The sequence below is a fragment of the Chroicocephalus ridibundus genome, chromosome 1, assembly GCF_963924245.1.
Source record: "Chroicocephalus ridibundus chromosome 1, bChrRid1.1, whole genome shotgun sequence".
NCBI classification, from domain to species: domain Eukaryota; kingdom Metazoa; phylum Chordata; class Aves; order Charadriiformes; family Laridae; genus Chroicocephalus; species Chroicocephalus ridibundus.
Genome location: NC_086284.1, coordinates 166,163,462 through 166,184,437, shown reverse-complemented (window position 1 = coordinate 166,184,437; position 20,976 = coordinate 166,163,462). Strand labels below are relative to the sequence as shown.

The 20,976-nt window shown below is 47.1% G+C and overlaps 1 protein-coding gene across 1 annotated transcript; it reads left to right on the top strand.

The window, feature by feature from the left end:
- Positions 1-862: 862 nt before the first annotated feature.
- On the top strand, positions 863-20,562 carry NFAM1 (NFAT activating protein with ITAM motif 1). The gene is made up of 6 exons (XM_063322571.1): positions 863-1,038; positions 3,162-3,500; positions 4,528-4,637; positions 7,231-7,338; positions 11,991-12,077; positions 14,748-20,562. Exons 1-6 carry the CDS (start codon positions 984-986, stop codon positions 14,805-14,807), a joined length of 759 nt encoding a protein of 252 aa, XP_063178641.1. The 5' UTR covers positions 863-983; the 3' UTR covers positions 14,808-20,562.
- Positions 20,563-20,976: the final 414 nt, after the last annotated feature.

Here is a 20,976-nt window from a genome sequence, read left to right as displayed (position 1 = left end):
GGCTTGCCTGCATTGCAAAGCCAGCAAAGCTGATTCAGAGCCAGCATCTTGTGGATCTGAAGCATCACAGCTGTTAGGGATGAATTCGCTGTCTGGTTGTTCTCACTTCTGCCTTACACCAAAGTGACCTAGTGGAGGAGTTGGCTGCGGCGGGAAGTTTTGTGCAGTCAGGAGGACGGTGGAATCGTTTCTCTGTACTGACTGCTGGGTACTGTTACCCATGTTGAAGGCAAAACAGGTGATCCCCCGCTTGAGTGGTCACATAAAGGAGGAGTTTGAGAGTGCTACTCTGCCATGAACCCAAACTCTGTGGCACTGCTCAGTAGTTTCCCCATGTGGACACAGCACTTGATGAAGATAATTTGAAGCAAGGTGCCTTTGTTCTAAAACCTGGATGGTCCATACAGTGAGATAATCAGGAACAGCTGATCCGAAACAACTGTGTAAACAAATCCTTGCAAAATTATGGTAAAAATCCCACTGTGCCATTTCTAAGCTTGCCCGTCACTCCAGAGTCAGTTGAACATTTCACTGAATTTGACCACATTCACCTCAAACGGCCTCGATCTGCATCAGTCAAAGGACATTTTTTCCGTATTCCATTGTGAAGCTTTGGTCACTGTGGAAGGCGACAAAGTTTGCTTTAAATGCGTGTGATATTTTATGGTCATTGGGAGAAAAAGCTCTATATGTTAAAGAGCTTACAGTTTAATTTTTGGACACTCGCTGGTAGGTGTAATGCCATCGTAATAGTATAGAGAAATGAATCTCGGTGCAGGGAGGAGTCTGACCGAAAAGCAGAAGAGCCTGCATCTACCAGGAACAGCTTACCAAAAGCAGTGTGTGTCCCTCCCGCCCGTCCCTTTGCAAATGGGAGAATCAACCAGCTGCCTGGGCTTGGAAATACCTGACAAACCCACATCTCTTTTGCCTTTTGGATCTTCATACCTGGTTGCTTTCATACGGCCTTTGACCCCCCCATCATGACCTCTAATCTAAAAGTCATCTTCCTGTTTCTTTGGTTGCTTCAGTGTGGAGGTAAAAATACATTTTTTTATTCCTTTTGTTTACTCTCATGTTTCTTCGTATTAGAGCATTTCCAGCTGCTAATTCCCAGCTTTTGCTAATTTCCAGAGATCCCCTCTAGGAATTTGCACGCTGCTGCTATTTCTGTCTTTTAAGCATTTCAAAGCTGAGAGAGAGAATCCTCAAGAAGGGAGGAACATGGGAGAAGGGTTAGATAACCTAAATAAAATGGTTGGGCTTTTTTCCTGGCATGTTCTGCTCAAGCTAATGGCTCCTGCGATGCTGTATGAAGATGGATCTCTCGTCTGTTTTTTTACAGCAGTGCTTAGCCGTGCTGTGTATAGAAACTATATTCTTGTGTGTTCTGCTGGGTAGAGATGAGGAGAAGGTTGATGAATGATGAATGATTTTAGAAAATAAGGCCCAGAAGAGACCACTTGGGTTATCCCTCCCACAGTGTCTGCAGGATTTTCTGTTGCCTTCTTTCCATAATATTGTATCTAGTGTACATAAGACGGTGCCCTCACAATGAATGAGCATGTCCCTTAGGAATGTACTGTATTTCGGTTGCTTTTACAGTTAAGAACCTTTTTCTCGTGATGTAACCTAAGCTCTTCCTTACTCTTGGGCTGTTGTCCTTGGCTTTGTCATCTGTAGAGGATTTTCCTTAACAGATATTACTTCCCAACAGTCCTTTCTGGACAGTGTCTGTGCTCTCCCTTCGTTATTGCCCCTCCCCCCCCCCACTTCTCAGTGACCAGCATTCATCAGTGCTAAGTCTGAGTTGCCTTTTCTGATGCCAAGTCCCGCTGTGCAGAGGTGATGCTGCTGTTGCGATACAGTGTTAGTGCACAATGACAGGAAAGCAAGCCTGGCTGTGCTCTGGGACAGCTTTAATGCCTTGTTATGAGCCTGTTCATAGATGCAGATCCCCAGGGAATGCCATCAAAAGCATGAATGGAAAAGCCTGCCCATCCCCTACTTTCTCTCGCTACTTTTTTTCCCCCCTTCTATTTTCATGTCTCTGAAAAAATCCTTCATTTTGTAAGAAGACTTGTGTGTAAGTTTCCACTTCCCTTTTTTAAAGACAACAATGGTTTGCATTGGCCTCCTCTTAAGTTTCTTTATATGTGGTGTTATGTCAGCTGCCAAACAAATAGATCCAGAGACTGCCTGATGTTAAACCCAGATTTGGCTGGGAGGCCAAGATATCCTGTACCCCAGGCTCCTTACTAGCCCATGGCTCACTCTTAGCTTTTTTGATTTTTGATTAAACAAAACAGGGAGTCAATTATGGTGTGGTTCCCCATCTGTGCTTATTCATCCTCTCTTGTAACTCCCGACATCATTGTCTACTGAAGTGCAGTGATAGATCACTTCCAACAGCCCTGTCTGCGTAAGGAGGAAGCTCATGAAGGGCATGATCTCCCATCTCTCTGCCTAAGATACTGTCACGTATCGATACTTAAGATCTGCAGTCTTCTGCAGATAGTTCCCATATCTAGCATCGAGTCTTGTGCTTTGCTGCCCATTTACAGCAGCAAAAGTTTGGCATGATTAAACTGTGTCTTATTTCTCATGGCCCTGGTGCTGGCCTCTGTGCAGAATATGCAATTTCCTTCCTCACTTGTGCTTCAGAAATACACAGTCCCATCAATAACACCTGCTTCCGAACTGTACCTTCGCTGGCGCAGTGTCATCACATGGGCACACGTAGATGCTCAAGCACAGGTTTGTAGCTCAGGAGTTTCAGGAGATATCCAGCTAACATTTGTCTTGGAAAATCACTTTCTATTCATCTGTTGTAAATACAGTCTCACGCCACTGCAAAATCAGTTCACTTCCAGCTTCATTTCCTGTCTTTCTGCGTGCTGGTGTTGTACGAAGAAGCTCACAAGGGAAAAGGGGAAGCCTGCGAATGCAACAGGCTGTCGCAAATCACACAGCAATTACCTAAGAGATGTGTCAGATCACACAGGGCACGTGCTCTGAATCACTAAATTTCTGACAAGGGCCAACACTGTGTGCTTCCTGACATACGGTTATTTTCACCGTGTGATCCTGTCTTTGGGGCAGCGGTCCTCTCCTGACTTAAAGTGATGTTAGGTGACTGCTAACAATTATTACCCTTACAGGAAGAAAAGTTGATGTACAGCAGAAACCTCCAATCCAGGTCGCACTGCTCAAGGAAGGAGTATCCATCCCCTGTAAAGTCATGTTCCCTTACATGCAGAAATACACCAAATTTTCAATCTCCTATTACTGGATTAATTCACTGGGCCAGAAAACATCCATCCATCATAGGTCAGAAAACGTACCCATCCCTCCTGGAGAAGAGAATAAGACTGCTACCATACCTTACGACTACACAATCACGTCACTTGAAAACACCTCTTCTACTGGCACATACTACTGCAACGTCACATGGGATGATATCCGGATAATGGGAAAGGGAGTGTTTGTCCTTGCTAGAGGTAAGTGAACAACCAGAAAGGAAGGGCAGCTGATTAAAAATCAGCTGAGTTTGGCTATGAAAATATGAGCTTTGCTCTTCTTTTCCTCTACCCAAACATGCTGTGGTCAGGTGGGAATAATACTTTATGCCCAATACTTAATGCCATCAGAGTTGAATGTATTTTACACAGGTGATCCGTGCTGCTCTTCCCAATGCATAGATGAAGACGTGAAGATGCAATAATTTTTATCTGACCTGCCTCCTGGGAACAGCAGGATTAAAAGTCAGGGTCTATCCAGGGAGCTTGGGCACTGGGTCAGAGCGTGCTTTTAGGTGTCAGTGTTCAGGAGACTGAGGTTTGGCCTTCAGCAGTGTGACAAAGATGGTTGAACACAAGGTCACCGTGGTTAGGAGGCTCACTGTAGTCAGATGTACAGGTTAGGTGCTCACCATTAGGGGCTCACCATAATGTCTCCCCCTTTTCCATGTGGTACAAGAGGTCAGTTGTCCTGTTAATGCACAGATTGGAAGCAAGGGCCAGCTTCATGCCAAGATAAGAGGAATGTTAGAGAAAATTCATAAGGACATGCATGCTGCTGACTGGCTGGATTTGCATGCTGGAATATGAAAAACTTCTTAGAAAGTGTAAATGCAAAGAGCCATGACAAAATAGCTTTGCCACACTGGTCAGAGGATGCCTACAGTACCCACCCTGCTATTTTGTGTGGCTTGTGTGCTTTCCACCATCTGTCTTTCTGCCCCTATCGCTGAAGACCTTTGCAAGTCTACCTGCCACATTTCTTGGCTCTCATAGTTATGTCCCTTCCCTCTAATCTACATGAAGTGAAGCTGCTTATATCCAGTCTCTTTTGCATGATTCTTCAGCTGCCCCCTGCTCTCAAACTACGTTTTGAAGGGTGTGTGCATCTGTGCCACCGTATTCTGCACTCCTGTATTTTAGCTCTCTCAAGGCTCTTTCCAGGGTTAAAAACGCAGCAGGATTGTAACTTCCACTCACACTGAATCTTTTGCCTTCTTTCTTACAGATACAGGGTATGTAGAGACCTTTTATGTGTGGGAAATCCTCATTACCCTTACAGTTCTTCTTGCTGTATTGAGCATCACCGCAACAGCTCTGCTTCTGTGGAAAAGAAAGGCAAGTTATAACCAAATAAAAAGCAATACCTGACATGACCCATTCTAGGAATTTATTTCACTTGTTTCTAACTTGGTGGAATTGGAAGTCCCGGTGCTGAAATTTTCCATGCTGAGTGTCTGCCTCAGGTTTAGTTTCTTTTTTTAAGTTCCGTCTTTCTGAGAAAAAATATTACAGGAAAGACAAAACGACTCATTGATTTGTCTATTAAAGAAATTCTGATAATCATTTTGACTCCAGCACACTCTGCTTTAGAGCAAGGATATGACACAGGGCAAGAAGTCACACTAGCAGTGTGCTGGCCCTGAGAATATTCAAGGAGACGTAGCCTTGTGATGGGTCTTTGGAAAACTGCAGTTTGTGCATGCTCAGTCTTGGCTTTTGTCAATTTAGCAGCTCAATTGTCTAAAGGAGCGCTGCGAGGCTGCCTTTCCACACGGTGCCAGTCAGACAGGTAACATCCTGTGCAGTCAAGCAAGTCTGTGGCAGCCCTGGTGGCAGGAGGAGGGCAGGAATTTCCCTGTTTCTAATCCTCTGTAAAGATGGGGGCAACTCCAGTGCAAGGGCACAACCTGATTGCAAGAAGACTGTGCGACTGCATTCCTTGGGCACCATAAAAGAAAACAATCTGGAGTGTGGAGGGGATGGGGACCAGAGCCTTGGGCATGCGTTTGGCAGAGAAAACATTAAGAGACAGAGTGAGCAGGGAAGGTCAGGACAAGGACCCCAGGGAAGCCTGTGTGCAAGTCCCGACTAACTGGGAAAAAAGAGAGAGACAAGGACCGGAGGAGCACCCTGCTTTACTTGACTCTGCTTTGAGCAGAGGGGTTTGGACTGGACAATCTCCAGAGGCACCTTCCAACAGTGGTGATTCTGTGAGGCTGGAAGAAGGAGCCTCAGGAGGGAAACTGGGACTGGAAACCGGAGTGAGCAAGCACTGCAGTTTGGAGATGAGTATTAAGACTGCACTGACGGGGCCCCTCAGGTGAGCAGACCAGTGGCACAGGTTGGGACCAGCTGGGTGAGGATGTGGAAGCTGGGATGAGTAGCTGAGGGCAAAGGGGAAACCAGGAGTGGGGGAGAAAGGATGGAGACAGCAGGAGAAGAAAAGCCACAAGTAGGGATGAAAGATCTGGGTGAGACAAGGGCCCTGTGGAAAAAATTCTGGAGACATGATACTGGCATCCCTGTTGTTTGGGGAAAACCTACTGCTCCTAGTATTGCCACCCTCAGGAATTCAAAACAGCATCCTCTGCACTCTTCCAGTGATTTCAAGGCTGTCTTAAAAAAAAATGATGTCTTTTAGAATGGAATTTGGGGATTGTTTTTTCCTAGGTAGAGTATCCCCCATATTTACTCTTTCAACCTGCTCTTTGCCACCATGACAGCAGACCCTCTGCATACATTTTTATGTGGAGGCTGTGCTGCTGGTGCAGTCCTATGACTCCAAGGAGCATCAGCCTTCAGCACACAGAGTCAGAGATCATGAGGCTGAAAACAGAATGGCAGCAGTTGGCAGACCTGCTAATCTCGTGAGACTTATCTTGCAGGGAGTCTGATGGAGAGGGAAGGAGTGTAAGTGGCAGAGTGACTAGGCTGGAGACAGGCCCCCATCTCTGCTTGCCTAGACAGTGTCTCCATGGGGATGAGGAGGGAGACACTGTCACGCCTTGCCAATTGGCATCTCTAGGTTTTGAGGTGGGCCAGCAAGTCTCAGACCTACAGGCTCTCTTTGGGGCCCGAAGAGATCATGCAGTCATTACATTTGCCCTCCTGCAGAACACAGCCCATATTTCTCACCACAGCTTGCTCAGACCTGCTGGTTTAAAAATGTTTATCTTTAAGAGAAGCTATTTAGCATCCTCCTTAGTTACTAATGGACTGGAAAGCAGTTCATCGTTTTCATGTGATGTGAATATAATCATCCCACTTCTTTCCGAATTAGAACAGAGATACTTAGCAAAGCAAAGCCTTCTCCCTTTCTGCCTCCTTCTTGCTTGCTGAGCAGGGCTAACCCTTATCTGTGCATGAATGGAGCATGTTCAAGGAGAACTCATCCAATGCAAGAAACATTTCAGAGGAAGAGACCTTTGTCTTTCAACTCCACGCTGGACTTGCACATCAGCGTATCACTGACTGTATGTCATCATTAATGGTCATCTGGTGCTCTTCTCTAGACTCTACAGATTAGCAAAATCTTCCTAGCCAAATCCCGATGAAAGTCACTGCATTTTCCTTCTCTGAAATTCCCCCACATACTTCGAACAGGGCCCTGCTTTACTGCCTGTCCTACAGCATGGTCGTGTGTTGTTAAATACTTACATCCTCCAACGAGCAACATTTCAGTGGTGAAAGCGATTTCTATGTACGCACAGAGCCCAGTTCTCTTTTCCACTGTTCCAGTGTAAGTCAGCAGACTCCTGGAGTGAGGAAAGGGACCGGCCCGTATTGTGCAGAGAATGCCAGCACTCTTTGCTGTGGAAGCACTCAAGGTGTGCGATCAGCTAGCTTTGACATGACATCGGTGTTCACGTCATCTTTGGGGAGATGGTGTTTTCTCCCAATGTGTCATTTAGTGTCTTGTCCTCAACAGGTGTTGTGCCCTAGAAGGAACCAGCTAAATATCCCGAGAAACAAGGTGGAAACACAGCCCCCTTCAGCCAGCCCACCACCACCACCACCACCACCTCCTGTCTATGACGTGAGTACCACAATCGCCCTCCATCCCTTCTGTCTACATCATGGTACAACCCTTCCTTTCCCTGCTCTGCTGTGGTATAGACAACACCAGTATCATGATGTGAAACATAAGCAATACCCACATACCAGCCTGGTCGTGGTGACTGTGCTCCTGTGCTCTGCCCTGCTTAGCTCCTCTCAGGACTGTGCATGTTGCGTATCTCCATCCTGGTCCCACTAGTGGCCTTCCTAATGCCAAAGCCTCGCACTATGCACTTCCCTCTGACAGCAGTGTAGCAGCAGAGAGCAGCAAGTGTGGGGCCAGAGAGGGTTTCTGGTGGTAGAGGTAGAAGGGTCTCCAGAAGTCAGGAAGGAAGAGGGGATCTCAGCCCCGCTTCGTACCGTAGGGTGTCTCAAGGACATGTGCACTCCCCAGCTGGAGAATGATGGCTCAGGAAAGGGGCAAAGTGCTCCCCACGACAACCCAGCTGTTTAGGGCTCCTGCTGTGACGCCTTCACTGGTGTCAGTGTCATGGACCGCTGCAGTCCTGAGCCCGCTGATTAGCTCTCGGAGGGAAAAGGGCAGGAAGAAAGTGAAGGGAGTCTCTTTTTTGGAACATTTTTCTTTCATTGCATAGGATCTCCTTTTTCCATTTCCCAGACTGGGGAATGCTGTCTGCTGCCACTCCCTGAGCCCAGCAGCAGCAGTGTCATAGGTAACGGGATTGGAGTGGCTCTCCTAAAATGTCAGGCCCAGACCTCATCTACATCAAGTAACCATGACCCCTAATCCCATTTCCAACCCATCCAGCTCCATTTAAAATGGATTCTTTTTTCTTCTTTCACTCCCATGGGAGAGCTGCTCCACTAAGCAGGGAAGGTTGTTTTTTCCCCCCCCATGATCTGTGGGACAAACGAGGAGGAATAAAAAAAAGGAAAGCGAGTAGAGAAGGATGTTGCCTGAATATTAGGAAACCTTTCTGACTGTGAGGCCTATAAGGGCTGGGAAAGTCTCTCTGAGGAAAACCTGTAAGCTCTGCTGCATTAATCATTTAAAATAAACAAAACGAAGCTCTGGAGAATGTACTGCAGAGAGGAGCAAAGCTCTGCCAAGGAAGCAGGAGACCTGATAGGGGGCAGATATGAAAAAGAGGATGGGCCTACCCCCTTCTCATTCTCACTTTGCAGGTGGCGGGGCACCATTTTGTGTCCCTTTAATTTTGGAGTAGACCTTTAAAAGAAAGCACTATATTTTGTATGTGATACGTTTATTCTTGGCAAAAAGCAATGCTTTGGGTAAAGAAGGTTGCAGGTTATAAAACTCATTTGTATCAAGTAATTTCTTTTTAATTCAGGCTTATAAAAATCCGAATGGGTAGTTTCCTGCTGAAGTGGGTGATTTCTGCAAGGAGACAAAAAAAAAATCAAATCCATTTCTCGCTCAGTCGGCCTCGTCATGCATCCTTAGCTCCATCTTAATTACATGTTTCATCATGTTGTTCTGTTCAGGAGACCTCACTAAGGCTAATATAGCAAGCCAGCAGAGCCAGCCTTAGGCACAGGCAGTCCCAGGAGCTGGCTGCGCCCCTGTGCTTGCAGGAGCCCTATAGACCTGGCCCAGCCGCCTTCCCCCGAAGCCCGTTTACTGCACGCCAGCTGTGCAGGGCTTTTAGCCAGCCCAGTGTGCAGGGCAGGTGGCCCAGCCCTCTTTGGCAGCGCTGCAAGTGGCCTCGGACCATCTCCTGTATGCTGGGGGGGTACCAGCCCGCCCACTGGAGGTTACTTTACCATGGAGCAGCTGCTGCAGGGTGACTCGTTCAGGCATGAAGCAGCAACTCCCGCCACAGACACCGCATGTGGTGAGAGCAGGGCTGCGAGGTGAGGAGGGGGGAGCACAGGGCTGCGAGGTGTAACGGAGAAGTTAATGGGAGAGAGAGGGCAAGAGCCCTGGGATGGAGACCCTGCATTGGATGGGCCCTCAGGACAGGTGAGGGGAGTGGAAAGTCGACAAACCTTATTTCCTTTGAAAGATGACTCTGGTGCCCCACTGCTAAATTTTGTTGGGACTCTGCATGGTGTAGACCCAGCCCTGCAAACTAAGATTGAAATCAGGTGCGTCGTGAAAACCCATTGGTGTTAAATTGGGTGTTGAACACTTAGTGCTTAATTCACGGGGAGGGCAGAAATCTGTGGTCAGCGTTGGGGTAAGCTAAGGCAAGGAAGAGGGAAGGACAAGTGAGAAATAACTCCGAGTGATTAGATAAAAAAGGAGGTCAGAGATTAGGGGACAGGAAAGGAGGCCAGCACATGCCAGATGTGCTATCTGTGGGGAAAAGCAAGAGGTCAGAGTCTGGAAAAGAGTCAGGTCAGGGGACCACAGTCTCCTTGCAGGCCTGGAGCTAGGAGCAAGAGCAAGAGGAGGCAGCACTGGACATCAAAGTAAGGGCTTGGAACTGGCTGGGGCAGCTCATTAAATGCTCTGTGTTATCCTGCACACAGCAGCAAGGCTCACTCCTGGTGTGGGAAGGGTCCTAGCACACCTTCTGCACAGCCATCCTGCTGAAAATCCCTAGGAGCAAATGCCTTCCCCACTGGCTCTTTCAGGTGCCACCGTTTACCTCATGGTCCCTGGAGGTGGGTGTAGACAGTGAAAAGCAGTAGGTAGCAAAAACCTCTGGTAATAAGGGGGCAGCTGGGTACCCACTTGGTTCCAACTACACTGCCAGGTGTTCCTTGACCTCTTTGTCCCCCTGCAGCCCTGGAGCAGCTCTACCTCACTGCACTGCCCAGACCCAAACCTGTATTTTCCTCTGTCTTCCAGCTTAGCTGCCTAGTTAACGAGCAGCTTGGAAATAATAATTCGAGGGACTCACTTCATCTGCTTTACACTTCAAACAAGCTTTTTTTGAGCAGCAAACAGAACTCCTGCGGCGCACGCAGGTTCCAGAACACAGGAGCTTTTCCTGGTGTGAGCAAGACAAGGAGGCTGCTTGGGGATGGGAAGGCATCTGCCAGCGGGGAGGAGAGAGGCCTGTGTGCCTCCACTGTGACAGTAGCAGGTGGCCAGTGACCAAGTAAAAGTATTTAATTTGCAAATGGCGGTTGGGGACACCAGCTTTCCAATTGGCCGGCAAAGGACCAGCATTGTCAACAGCCTCCATGGGAAGAGCGCTTGCGAAAGAAATCTTTTTTGGAGGTCAAACACCAAAAGGATCCTTGTTGCTTGTGAGTGGCTTCAGACTAGAACAGTGAAAGAGGCTGCCTGTCCTGCCAAGGGGACACAGAGCCAGGCTGCTGGGAGTGCAGCACATGGGACGAGGTCCTCACTGCGAGCATCACAAAGAGAATTGAAAATGAGGATGGGGAAATGGGATTTTCTGTGTGCGCATGTGCACATGCGAATAGTTGGGAATGTCTGTGTAGGCAAGCGGGTTGTTGGGAGTGGGAAGCAGACAGGTGAAATAATTTCACTGTTCCCGGAGGAGGAGTGGGAATAGGAGAGCCATGTGGTGCTCTGTTCACTGCGGCTCCCTCCTGTCTGAGTGCCTGTTTGTTCCAAGCTCCAGTCCCAAATGCTGCTGCTCTATCATCTGATCCTGTTCAAACCACCATTCTGCTGGCCATGATCCTGAAAGATGCCAAGCATTTGCAACTCTGGATGAAATGTTGAGGGTTCAGGTGACTGGCAGCCCCAGAGTCAAGCCCCCACGTTTTGCTCATCCTCCTCACTGTGTTGCAGGGCGCCTCGCTCCCTTTGCAGTCTATCCACTAATACCATCTGCCCCTCTTGCGGCCGGAGCTCCTCCCATCTTCCTGTTGCCAGAGAAACAGCCACCTTGGCAACCTGCTGTCATCCTTGAAACACACATGGAAAAGTCCTCCTGATTGTTATGTTTGATCCTTCAGGCAGATCTGGAACATCACTCAAACTGACACGCATCTCCTGTGACACGATTACCTGGGGGACTAGTGGGTACATACACATGTAGGGTGTGTGTGTGTTTCTCTGTGTAGCTGTGTGGGACGACGGATATGTTTGAGGGCCTGGGAGTGTATTGATTTTTTTTTTTATTATTTTTTGCTCACTCTAAGAAGAAAGGAGATTTCTGGCTTGGAAAAAAATTCCAAACAATAAATAGAAATCATGCCTCATGTAGGGTTTCCCATTTTCAACAGCTCCTGTGCTTCAGGACCTTCAGCTTCGCCCCTCTTATCACCTTTGTGTGCCCACAATAACCATGAGTCAGAGCTTGTGGGTGTCAGGCACCTAAACAGTCCTGAGCAATGCAGAGCACTCCCTGTTACCTGTCGTCCCCATGGTGCACAGTATCCTTTCATGTAGCAGAGGGGACTTTATTCTGCATTCTGGGACAATTTGGAGCAGAGGGAGGCAGGGGCATTGGCATTCTTCTCCTCTGCCTTATACAGGGTAGATGATATCAAAGCCTGTCTCTGTGAGCCTGAAAAAGGAAGATGATGCAGCTGCACTGAAAAGATTTCAGGGGAAAAGGATATTCTGTTTGCCCAAGTTCAGGTCAGGAAGTTCAAAATTTTGGAGATGGATGGGGTTCCTAAAAATTGTCGAGATGGCATGAGATGGGGAACAACACAGTAGGCAATTAGTTGTCTTAAACCTAAGTAATTTATTTGATCCCTACTCTCTTCTCTCTGCAGTGCCTGGATTTGCAGCAAGTTGATGTCTATTCTAGCCTCGAGAACTACACAAACAACCCATCACCCAGAAAGAGTCCTCCAGGGAAGGTAAGGGCTGGGGCCCTGTTCTTGGAGAGTTCCCTTATGCACTGGGCACATGGGGAAGGAAAACCCACAGAGCTGCCATGGCCCTAGCAGGCAGTAAGTGTGTCTGCTCCTTCCCCACTTCCAGTCCCACCAAAAGGGGAAAACAGGAAGTCACATCCACTTGCCAGCTGAGCTGCACATGTAGCCTATCTTTCCTCTTCCGGCAGAACCCTTGCTCCTGCACTGCTACCAGTTCTGGCAGTCCTGGTTGCATGCAGATGCTTTGCTGTGTGACGTATCCTAGAAGGAATTGAGGAGTTTGGCATCGCTGCTCCCTCTGAAGGGGACAGACGTTCATGGAGAGTTGGCCAGATGCTGGTCCCCACAGTTGCCCTTTCCAGATTATTTAGACAGCTGAGAAGTCCTCCTGGGCAGAGGGGTCCAGCAGACCCTGGACACAGCTTTGCTTTCACTGGCATTAAGCACCTGAGAGCCATTTCATGGTAGCAGAAGCTGAGATGTTCTGAACGGAGTTTGGGCTGATACAGTCTCTGTCAGTTCTGTGGCTCAGAAAAAGGCAGGCTTGGATCTTCTTGTGGGCTGGGAGTTATGAGTTAGAGACAAGGAATGAAATTCACTCGTAGTGAAAGTAGCTGCAACTTGGAATATGCAGGTGCCGATCAGTTGTGGGGGCCACGTCAAGCAGACCTGGGGCCCACACAACCCTCTACTCTGCCTTTGGCAGGCACCAGCTGTTTCACAGGGACAAAAGTTGCATGAGGCACCCCAGGGAACACTTCCTTCCTGTCCTCAGAACTTCATTATTCTTTTCCCCTCCAGACCTCTTATCTGCTTAAAAAATATATTCACTCTTCTAGCATTGGAAAATGTTCTTGAAAAATGTATCCTGCATCCTCCCACTGATGTCCTGTTGGGGACAGTTCCCCAGGTTGACTGACTATGCAGTGTGGAGGATGGCGCAAACTTCACTTGGCACCATCCCTCTCTTTCACGAAGGACAGTATTTTCCAGTGTCTGAGGCATTTTCACAACTCCCACCTCTTAGGAAAAGGTGGTCTAAAGTCAAGTGTCCTCCTCTGTGTCACAGCTACTTCTCACGTGGTCTGGTCTCTAGGCCACTGGCCTCCTGTAGTTACTGCTCTGGCACCACAGTGGTTGGTGGTAGCAAAGGCAGTGGCAGGTACCTGATTATTGAGGGGAAGGGTGGGTTATTTTATATAGGCTGTCTTATACCCCAGTGCATCACATGCACTGGAAAAGACACCATCCCCGTTTTTGTGTTCTTGCTGCATTTTGAATTAGTTGGATAGGGAAAACAGTAGGTCCTGATCCCTCTTCCCTGTCCTCTTTATTCTTCTGTATACCTTTATCAGATGCCCCCTTTGAAATGATTCAGTCTGGATGATGAGATGCAGTATATGCGGGGTTTTTTCCCTACTGTGGAGCTGTCTGGGCTGTGTTGAATCCCTTGTGTGTGGCCCAGATCACTCAACCGCTGCTTTGGGGGGCAGTGGGTCTGAAAAACAGAGCAGGAGCAAAGCAACAAAACAAGAGCAAAGGAGCACCTGTGTGTGAGTGGGTCTGGTGCTGGTAGTCTCAGCCAGGGCCGGATGAAGGCCAAAGCAGAGATGGGAGAAACAAAGGAGAAGAAAGCAAAGAGAGGGGATAGGATGAACTCTCACAGCAAGAGCAGGCACCACTGAGGGTCCTCAGTTCTTGCGCTGGTCAGAAGGAAGCAGCAGGGCCCCATTACCTCTGCACAGGGGAATTTGACTGCACTTTCCACTACTGTTGCAAGCACGTTGATCCGCTTCCCTCTCAGTCATCCTGGTCTGTGACTGTCTGGGACACTTGTCTTCCAGCCAGCTATATAACAGGGTATTTTCCCTAAGAGTGTGACTTGTGGGCCAGAGGGTTTGGCCTGTGAGTGGGAGATGGGATTGCTGGACGGTGGCTGACTGCAGCAGAGTCCAGCCAGCCCTTGCTGTGGGATGCTGCGCATAGAGGGGGAGCTGTAAAGGGAAGCGGGGCAGGGAGCCCCTGAAATGACAGCATTTGCATGCTGTCGCGCTGGACTGTCAGCCAGCTTGGGTAGCGAGGGGTTAATCCCACATGCTTTGGAGGTGCCTGCACAGCGCTTTTGTAAAATATTTCCCTTTGGTGGTGGCAACAGAGAAAATGCTAGTGTAGGTAGGGCTTCATTCACCCGGTGGCATTTCAGCTACTTGCTGTGTAACCTTGCTTACAGCAGGCCTGTGCCACACAGCGCTTAAAATATCAGTCTGTCAGCGCCTTGTCTACACAAGGAATGGTTGTGAGGAATAGACTCAACTGTTGAAGAAACAGGATTGAGGAGGTCAGGGAATTCCTCCTTCACAGAATCCAAAGTGATTTATTTTTTTACCAAGTCCAATTTTCCCTCCCCTCCCTGTCTGACAGCTTTTTGGGGGAAGAGTGACAAGTAAAGGAGGCATCTTTATCCCTGGGCTGGATTAGTCACGTTCATCTCTGGCGGAGCAGCATTTCTCACTATAGTGGCTTCTGTTTCAGCGGATCACTTAGAGCCATTTCTAACAGAACAAACGTCAGTGTCTGCTTATTAAGAATTAATTCATCTTCTTTTGAATAATTTTCCTCCATTTCTTTTTTCTCCTTTTCATCATTCTGCAGACACCTAAGAAGCAAGCATCTCTAGAAGAATCCTCTGATACATTGTATGAGAATATCTAACAGGGAAAATCTGACCCTATGTGGACCAGACATCTTTCCGTACGGCAGAAGTACTCTCTTACATCCCCAGTTCTCTGCAGAGATCCACAGTGACTTCAGGGCACAACCACGAGGGACTTGTGAAACCCCTGGCTCCTTCTAAACTGCCCTTCATTAGCAACAGAATGCATCTGTTCACATCCCACCAGGGCTCAGTCTGCAATGATGCAGCAAAGATGTTTGATGCAAAAGAAAAGCTGCTTTTGTCAGGCACTCACATGTGCCTTAGAAATGGTGCAGATGGGATCTGTTCAGGTTTCTATCACCTGGCCTGGCTGAAATACTTAAATCTCGATCCTCTGTAATTGATAGGACAATCCAGAGACCTCCCTGCTTGCTGGCTTGATCTTCTGATCCTGACCTGCAGCAGTCCGTCTGATCCTGTGCCTACGGCTTTCCTGACATGGCCATCAGGCTTTCATGCATAGTTTAACTGAGATCCAAGCATCCACCTGCCTGTTTTCCCTTTCTCAGGAACCCCACAGTGAAACACGCTTTCTCATAATCTGCTAATCCCATCAAGTAGTCACAGCTGCCTGCTGTGACCATACTCAGGCGACTCAAATCAGTGCCTCCGAGTAAATGCTTTCCCTTCAGCAATATCAGCAGTATATGGTGAGGACTGGATGCATGGACAGAGATAAAGATGGAGAAAAGGAAAACAGAGAAAATATCCCTGTCTGGCAACATGTCTCAGTGGCAGCGCCCTTTCCAGAACAGGGAAGAGGAACAAGGAGGTGGGAACCCGAGGAAACTCCCTTGCTGGCGCCGCGTAAACCAAGCGGGTCTGGTGCCAGGTTCAGCCCAGAGACGTTCAAGCTGAGCTCCCCAATTTCCTGTTCTTCTTGGCAATGGGCTTTATTATTACTTGGGATTTTGAGCCTCTGTGGGAGCAGGCATGGTACCTCTGCCCCACCAAAACCAATAGGTTTGCCTTTGTTTCACCTGGCCGGTATTTCCCAACAAGGGTGTAGGACTTCTTTACCCCCACCCCCATATGCTATTTGGCCAGGCAGACCAGTTCTGAAACTTAGAATGACTGGAGGGAGGCCCTAGAGGTGAATTTTCTATCCAAGCATTTCTCTCTCCTGTCAGCTGGAACTTGCCTACCATTTGTGCTGATGCGTATTCTAGTTCTGATAGGGAAAAGGTTACATTAAATATCCATATAACACGATCAAACCAGTGGATCAAAAAGCTGAGGCTGTTTTATCTCAGATTAAAAAACAACAACAAAATAACAACTAAACAAAACCAACCCAAAATAAGAATATGCAGCATAACTTGAGAGGAATCACAGAAACCTCTTTAAAGAAGAAGATCAAATTAAAATTGAGCTCCAGGGTCATAGGACCCTCTCTAGTTGAAGATAATGTTGCTATGCATCAGAGATAGAGGCTATGGAAAATGTCTCCAGGGCCTCCAGCCTTCCTATACTATGTTTAAAGAGATAATCCGCTTATTGCTTTGCTCTTTTTATTAGAAGAGATTTCAAACATGCAATTTGGACTTTATTTAACCACAGGAAAATGCTTTTTCTCTTCCCAGTGTTGAGGAATTCATTTCAGAAAGAGCAATGAATAGGCAGCACGGCTTATTAGACCCGTATTCCATTTTTTAAGTGATCGCGACAATTATAAATATTTTTGAAGTCAGCAATTTTAGTGTTTACTAATATGACCAGAAAAAAATCTGTGTTCACAGAAAAATTTACAGAGGATTGTACAGGTATAACAATTCCTTTCCTTAACAAATTTGAAGAAATGATGAGATGAATTATAAATATGTTGCAGTATGGCAATAAAATATTCAGCAGAAGCTGGTGGATTAGATGAAAAGTGAAAACTTCCAAAATAATGCTGCTTAGTTTTTCTGTTTTGCTTTTTAAATTTTATAAATGCTAAAAATGCTGGGTGCTATTGGAAATTTCCTGGCAAGCATCTCACTTTGCAGTGAATTGATTTGTCATGTCTTTCTGTTACCTTTTTAGTGTGTTTCTTACATTTATGCCTGAACAATTCTATACCTTAAGTGTAGCTGAAGCTGTTTAAAATGAAACATGAGAGGAAGAACGACATTTGGAATAGAAAAGCGTATTCTAGGAACAGTCAGTGCTGAAGTACTGGAAGAATCACACCAGGTTCTGATCAATTAAGTGAAAAAGTCAGAATTTCCAAGAAACACTGGCAAGTCTCGGGATTTAGGCTGTGTGCCAAAGCTTGCCAAAGTCAGGGGGAGTCACTGTGTTGATTTCCATGGCTTTGGATTGGTCCTGCAAGCGTAAAAGTCCGCTGCATGAGAAAAAGGAAGTTTTGAAGCTACGTAGCCACAAGCTAGTATCACTTCTTTAGCATCATGCGCCATGGACAGCCGCAGTAGCATAGAGTGTGTGAGAGACAAAGGTATAACGCAGAAGACTGTGAGAGCAGCAATGTTTTTAAATCGTACAGAGTTTTCCAAGGAGGTATGAGGAAATGCCTTCAGGCACAGGTAGGAGAGACTAGGAAATATAATTTATATAATATGGGTATAGCTACTTTGTAGCAGAGATTTTTTTCAGGAAAAAGGCAGTCATTTGGTCTTTTTGTCTTATCTGAGAGTAGATGCAGAAAATGAGTATTACTAGCAAGAGGAAAGGAGTTAATTTTTAAATGTTGAGCAATTAAAAAAAAAAGAAAAAAGAGAAATTGAGGATCAGCTCTCCCAGCTCTACAAAGATGAGAGGTGATGACTGGGCGGTTCTGTTCATTCTACATGTTTTGCTTTAAAATTAATGTTGAGAATGGATTCCTCTTAAAAACTGCGTCCCTAAGGGTCTCAGCTTCTCTTGCTTCCCCCAGCATGGTGCTGTTATGCACAGAGCATGCTTTCAGGTTACGGTGGTATAATCTTTGATTCCCAGGTGTTGAATTATCCCTTTGTATTGATAGGATTTCAGGGAAGTGGAGGCCCATTATCAAAGTAAGCAATAGCGTGAGGTGGAAATGCGTTGCCTGCCGCCTTCTAAAGAAGGTGCTGTGTTAGCACCAGGATCCTTTGCCCTCTCCACCAGGTATGAACCTTTGGTCCTGAGAGATGTGGTCTCTCACCGTGATCATCCTCAATGTGTTGTCTTAGCTGGTATCGCTGCAAAGGGTGTTGGTGACACTGAGGTCATCTAGTCCCTTTAAAATAACTCCTTCACAATGCTTTACAGCAAATCCTAATTTAGGAAGGCAACAAACAGGGTCCACTTGAATGGTTCATTGGTTTGATCTTTTTCTGCAGAGGGCAAGCTCTTGCATGGGTACTGTTCTGTCGTATGAAACACGCCAACTATATTTTGCCTTTATCTGTAGAAAAGGAATACCTTGCTGTGGTGGATAACAACAATGAAACATATGTCCGAGGTATAGTCCAAGGTGTTCTCCTTCATTGCTTCTGTCTTCTACTCCTCTTTTTTTTTTTTTCTTCTCAGGGGTGTCACTACTGTAAATCATCTCTAAATACCCAGCTAGGGATGGTTCTTTATCAAGGGAGGTGCTTGACCGAACAGCACCCAAGTGAAATGGTTATTACTGCTCTGGTTGGCACCGCTCTTCCACCTAGCAGTGCCCTAAGGGTGTATGAGTCTGGGTCAAGGGCATGGCTCTCTTCTTCCTGCTGGGCTGTCTCTTGGAAAGACCTGATGTTTCTTCAGCCCTTGACCACGCAATACTGTGACCCTGCGAGACAGGGATTTAGGGAAGGCGGTGACTGAAGCCACCAGATGGTGCCCTAGGTCCTCTCTGCTCCCTTTCTTGTCCCCTGCCTGCCCACATCCCCCTGCCAGATCCCCTGGTAACCCCCAGACCACAGACTCCTGGGCGTGGACACACCTACAGCCCTGCAGAACGTCCCCAGCCATGACTGTCTTCTACCCCTGGGATTGGTGCCTCTGGCACCCCTCACAGCCCTGTGCGATGGCCCAGGTGCCACCAGCACCTGTGAAGAGATGGGGACAGGACAGGTTCCCCTCCTTTGCATCTATGAAGTCTGGAGAAATAGCTTCATCGGATACCCGCATCTTGGCACAGGGCTGCCCATGTGAGGGACAGGAGAGTGGCTGCTGCACCATCATTGGGGTCAGACTGGCATCCGAAATGCAAAATTGGACAGATGTTGGAGGCTGCTTGGAGCTACCACTACTTTCTTTCACTGTTTGGAAATGGCAGCTTATCTTAGGTTTGGGAAAACTTACTGTGTGTCCACGGTGAAAAAATCCTTTGCAGCGTATGCTGCTCCTCTTCTTTGCTGTGTCAGGAAGCTGATCAAGGCTCAGATATGGCTCTTTTTCTGTATTTTGGGATTCTGTGGTGGTCAAGATTCGCTAGCACAGTGAAGTATAATTAAGAGTTTATAAATAAAAAAGGAGAAGGTCAGTGAGCACCAGTGACTACCTGATCTCCAAGGGAAGAGGGGAATGTGAACCTTCAGTGTCTTCTCTTGCTTGATTCTAGGGCAAGCCAGTCTCCACTTACTGCCAGGGATAAAATGTTTTTCTTTGTTAATGATAAAATAGAAATGTGGGTTACTATTAGTAACTAGTATGTTACTAGGTACTTCACTATTAATAACCAGGCCTTTAAGCTGCCAAACTGTGTTACAAGCTGTGGGTCTGCAAGGTTCTCAGCACCAGTACTGCAATGACACAGCCACCTGGGGACAAAGCGCAATGGCACTTTGACAATACCAGGCAGGTTCCCATGAGAGGTGACACAGGAGGGCAAGTTGTCAGCTCCTGAGGCAAGGACTCTAATTTAGGCAGGAGGGGAGGGCTCCCACTCCAGGAGGGAGTCTTTCTTCTCACTGGACAACAAACCTCTCATGGACCTCCTCTTTTCCTTCAGCTCTTTGAAACACGTGGGTTGTGTTGTATCGCTCTGGGCCACGTGAAGATTTGGATATACAGCTGGTAGGGCCAGGCAGGTCAGCCACCCTGCTTTAAGGAGTCAGAATGTAATTATCCAAATTGGAACAGGGTGAACACAGAAGAGCTAACATATGGGCTTCTTCAAAATGTTATGTCTTTTAATAACCAGTCAGGGCCTCTGGTTTCTATCCCATCTGAAAGATTTGTCTGCCTACAATTTTATGCAATGATATCTAAGCACTTCCAGGGGTAATAATTGTACCCAAAATACCTGTACCACAGTGAGCTTCCCTCCCTTGTGAGGGAATTAGTCCTGTAATGCTGCTAACGGTGCTTTTGGCACTGACATGTGCCACTAAAAGATTTCAGAAGTCCTTGCAAGGCTCACTATGACGTTTCGGGTTCATACGTGGAAAAAAATGGAGATTCGGGAGGTTAAATGACTTTTCCAAAATTGCACAGTGTCAGGGGTGAAGTTTGGAACAGAATTCACGTTCCTATGTTCTTATTTGTATCAGGTTGTCTAGGTAGGAACCAGTAGCTGGGTAAGTAGGAGCTGGTGGCCTCCTTATAGTATAGGGGGGAAAAAAAAAACTTTCTTCCTGAGTCACCAGCACCGGTTTCAGTAGCACTTTGCTTTTCATTTTTGATTTCTCATGCAGGTATCGGTCTGGCTCACATCTGCCTGACTGAGGTCTGTTTGCTGAGGTAGCAGAGCTGCAGAGAAGTTACTGCTCCCTTTTATGGAGGTATCCACCATTTTGGCAATAAGGAAAGCTCATCAGAGCCAAATTACCATGGGAAGCCCAAATATGTATGCTGTAACTCCCCAAATAAACATTTATGGAGGGAATGTGCTGAGTTGCTGCTCATCCACCCCATAAAGTCTTCCTGATTGCTGAAGAAGCTCCTGAGCTTGTCGAGAGGTTAGGATAAGAGCAAATGGCTGCGGCTGGGTCGCAAAGGAGCCCTCTGCTTGCATGGAAGGGAGGCAGGGAAGTCCCTACCGTCCCAACAGTTAGATGCTGGAGAAGAAGGAGTTGTGAGGAGAGTTGATAATACTGATAATTACGTGAATGGAAATGCTTGCCATACTTTTTAATGTTTAAAGGAAACCACAATTTTGAGGTGATGCAATTCCTGCTCGGTTGGGTTGTTTATTCAAGCAGTGCAGCGCTACGCTAGCACATGGGGAAAAGAAAGTAAAACTTCAGCTCGGCTTCTGCTCTCTCGGGATTT

Coding starts and splice junctions, on each gene's coding strand:
- NFAM1 (XM_063322571.1), top strand. CDS start 984: ATGACCTCTAATCTAAAAGTCATCTTCCTGTTTCTTTGGTTGCTTCAG. Junction 4,638..7,230: donor TGCTTCTGTGGAAAAGAAAG/GCAAGTTATAAC, acceptor TGTCCTCAACAG/GTGTTGTGCCCTAGAAGGAA. Junction 7,339..11,990: donor CACCACCTCCTGTCTATGAC/GTGAGTACCACA, acceptor TTCTCTCTGCAG/TGCCTGGATTTGCAGCAAGT.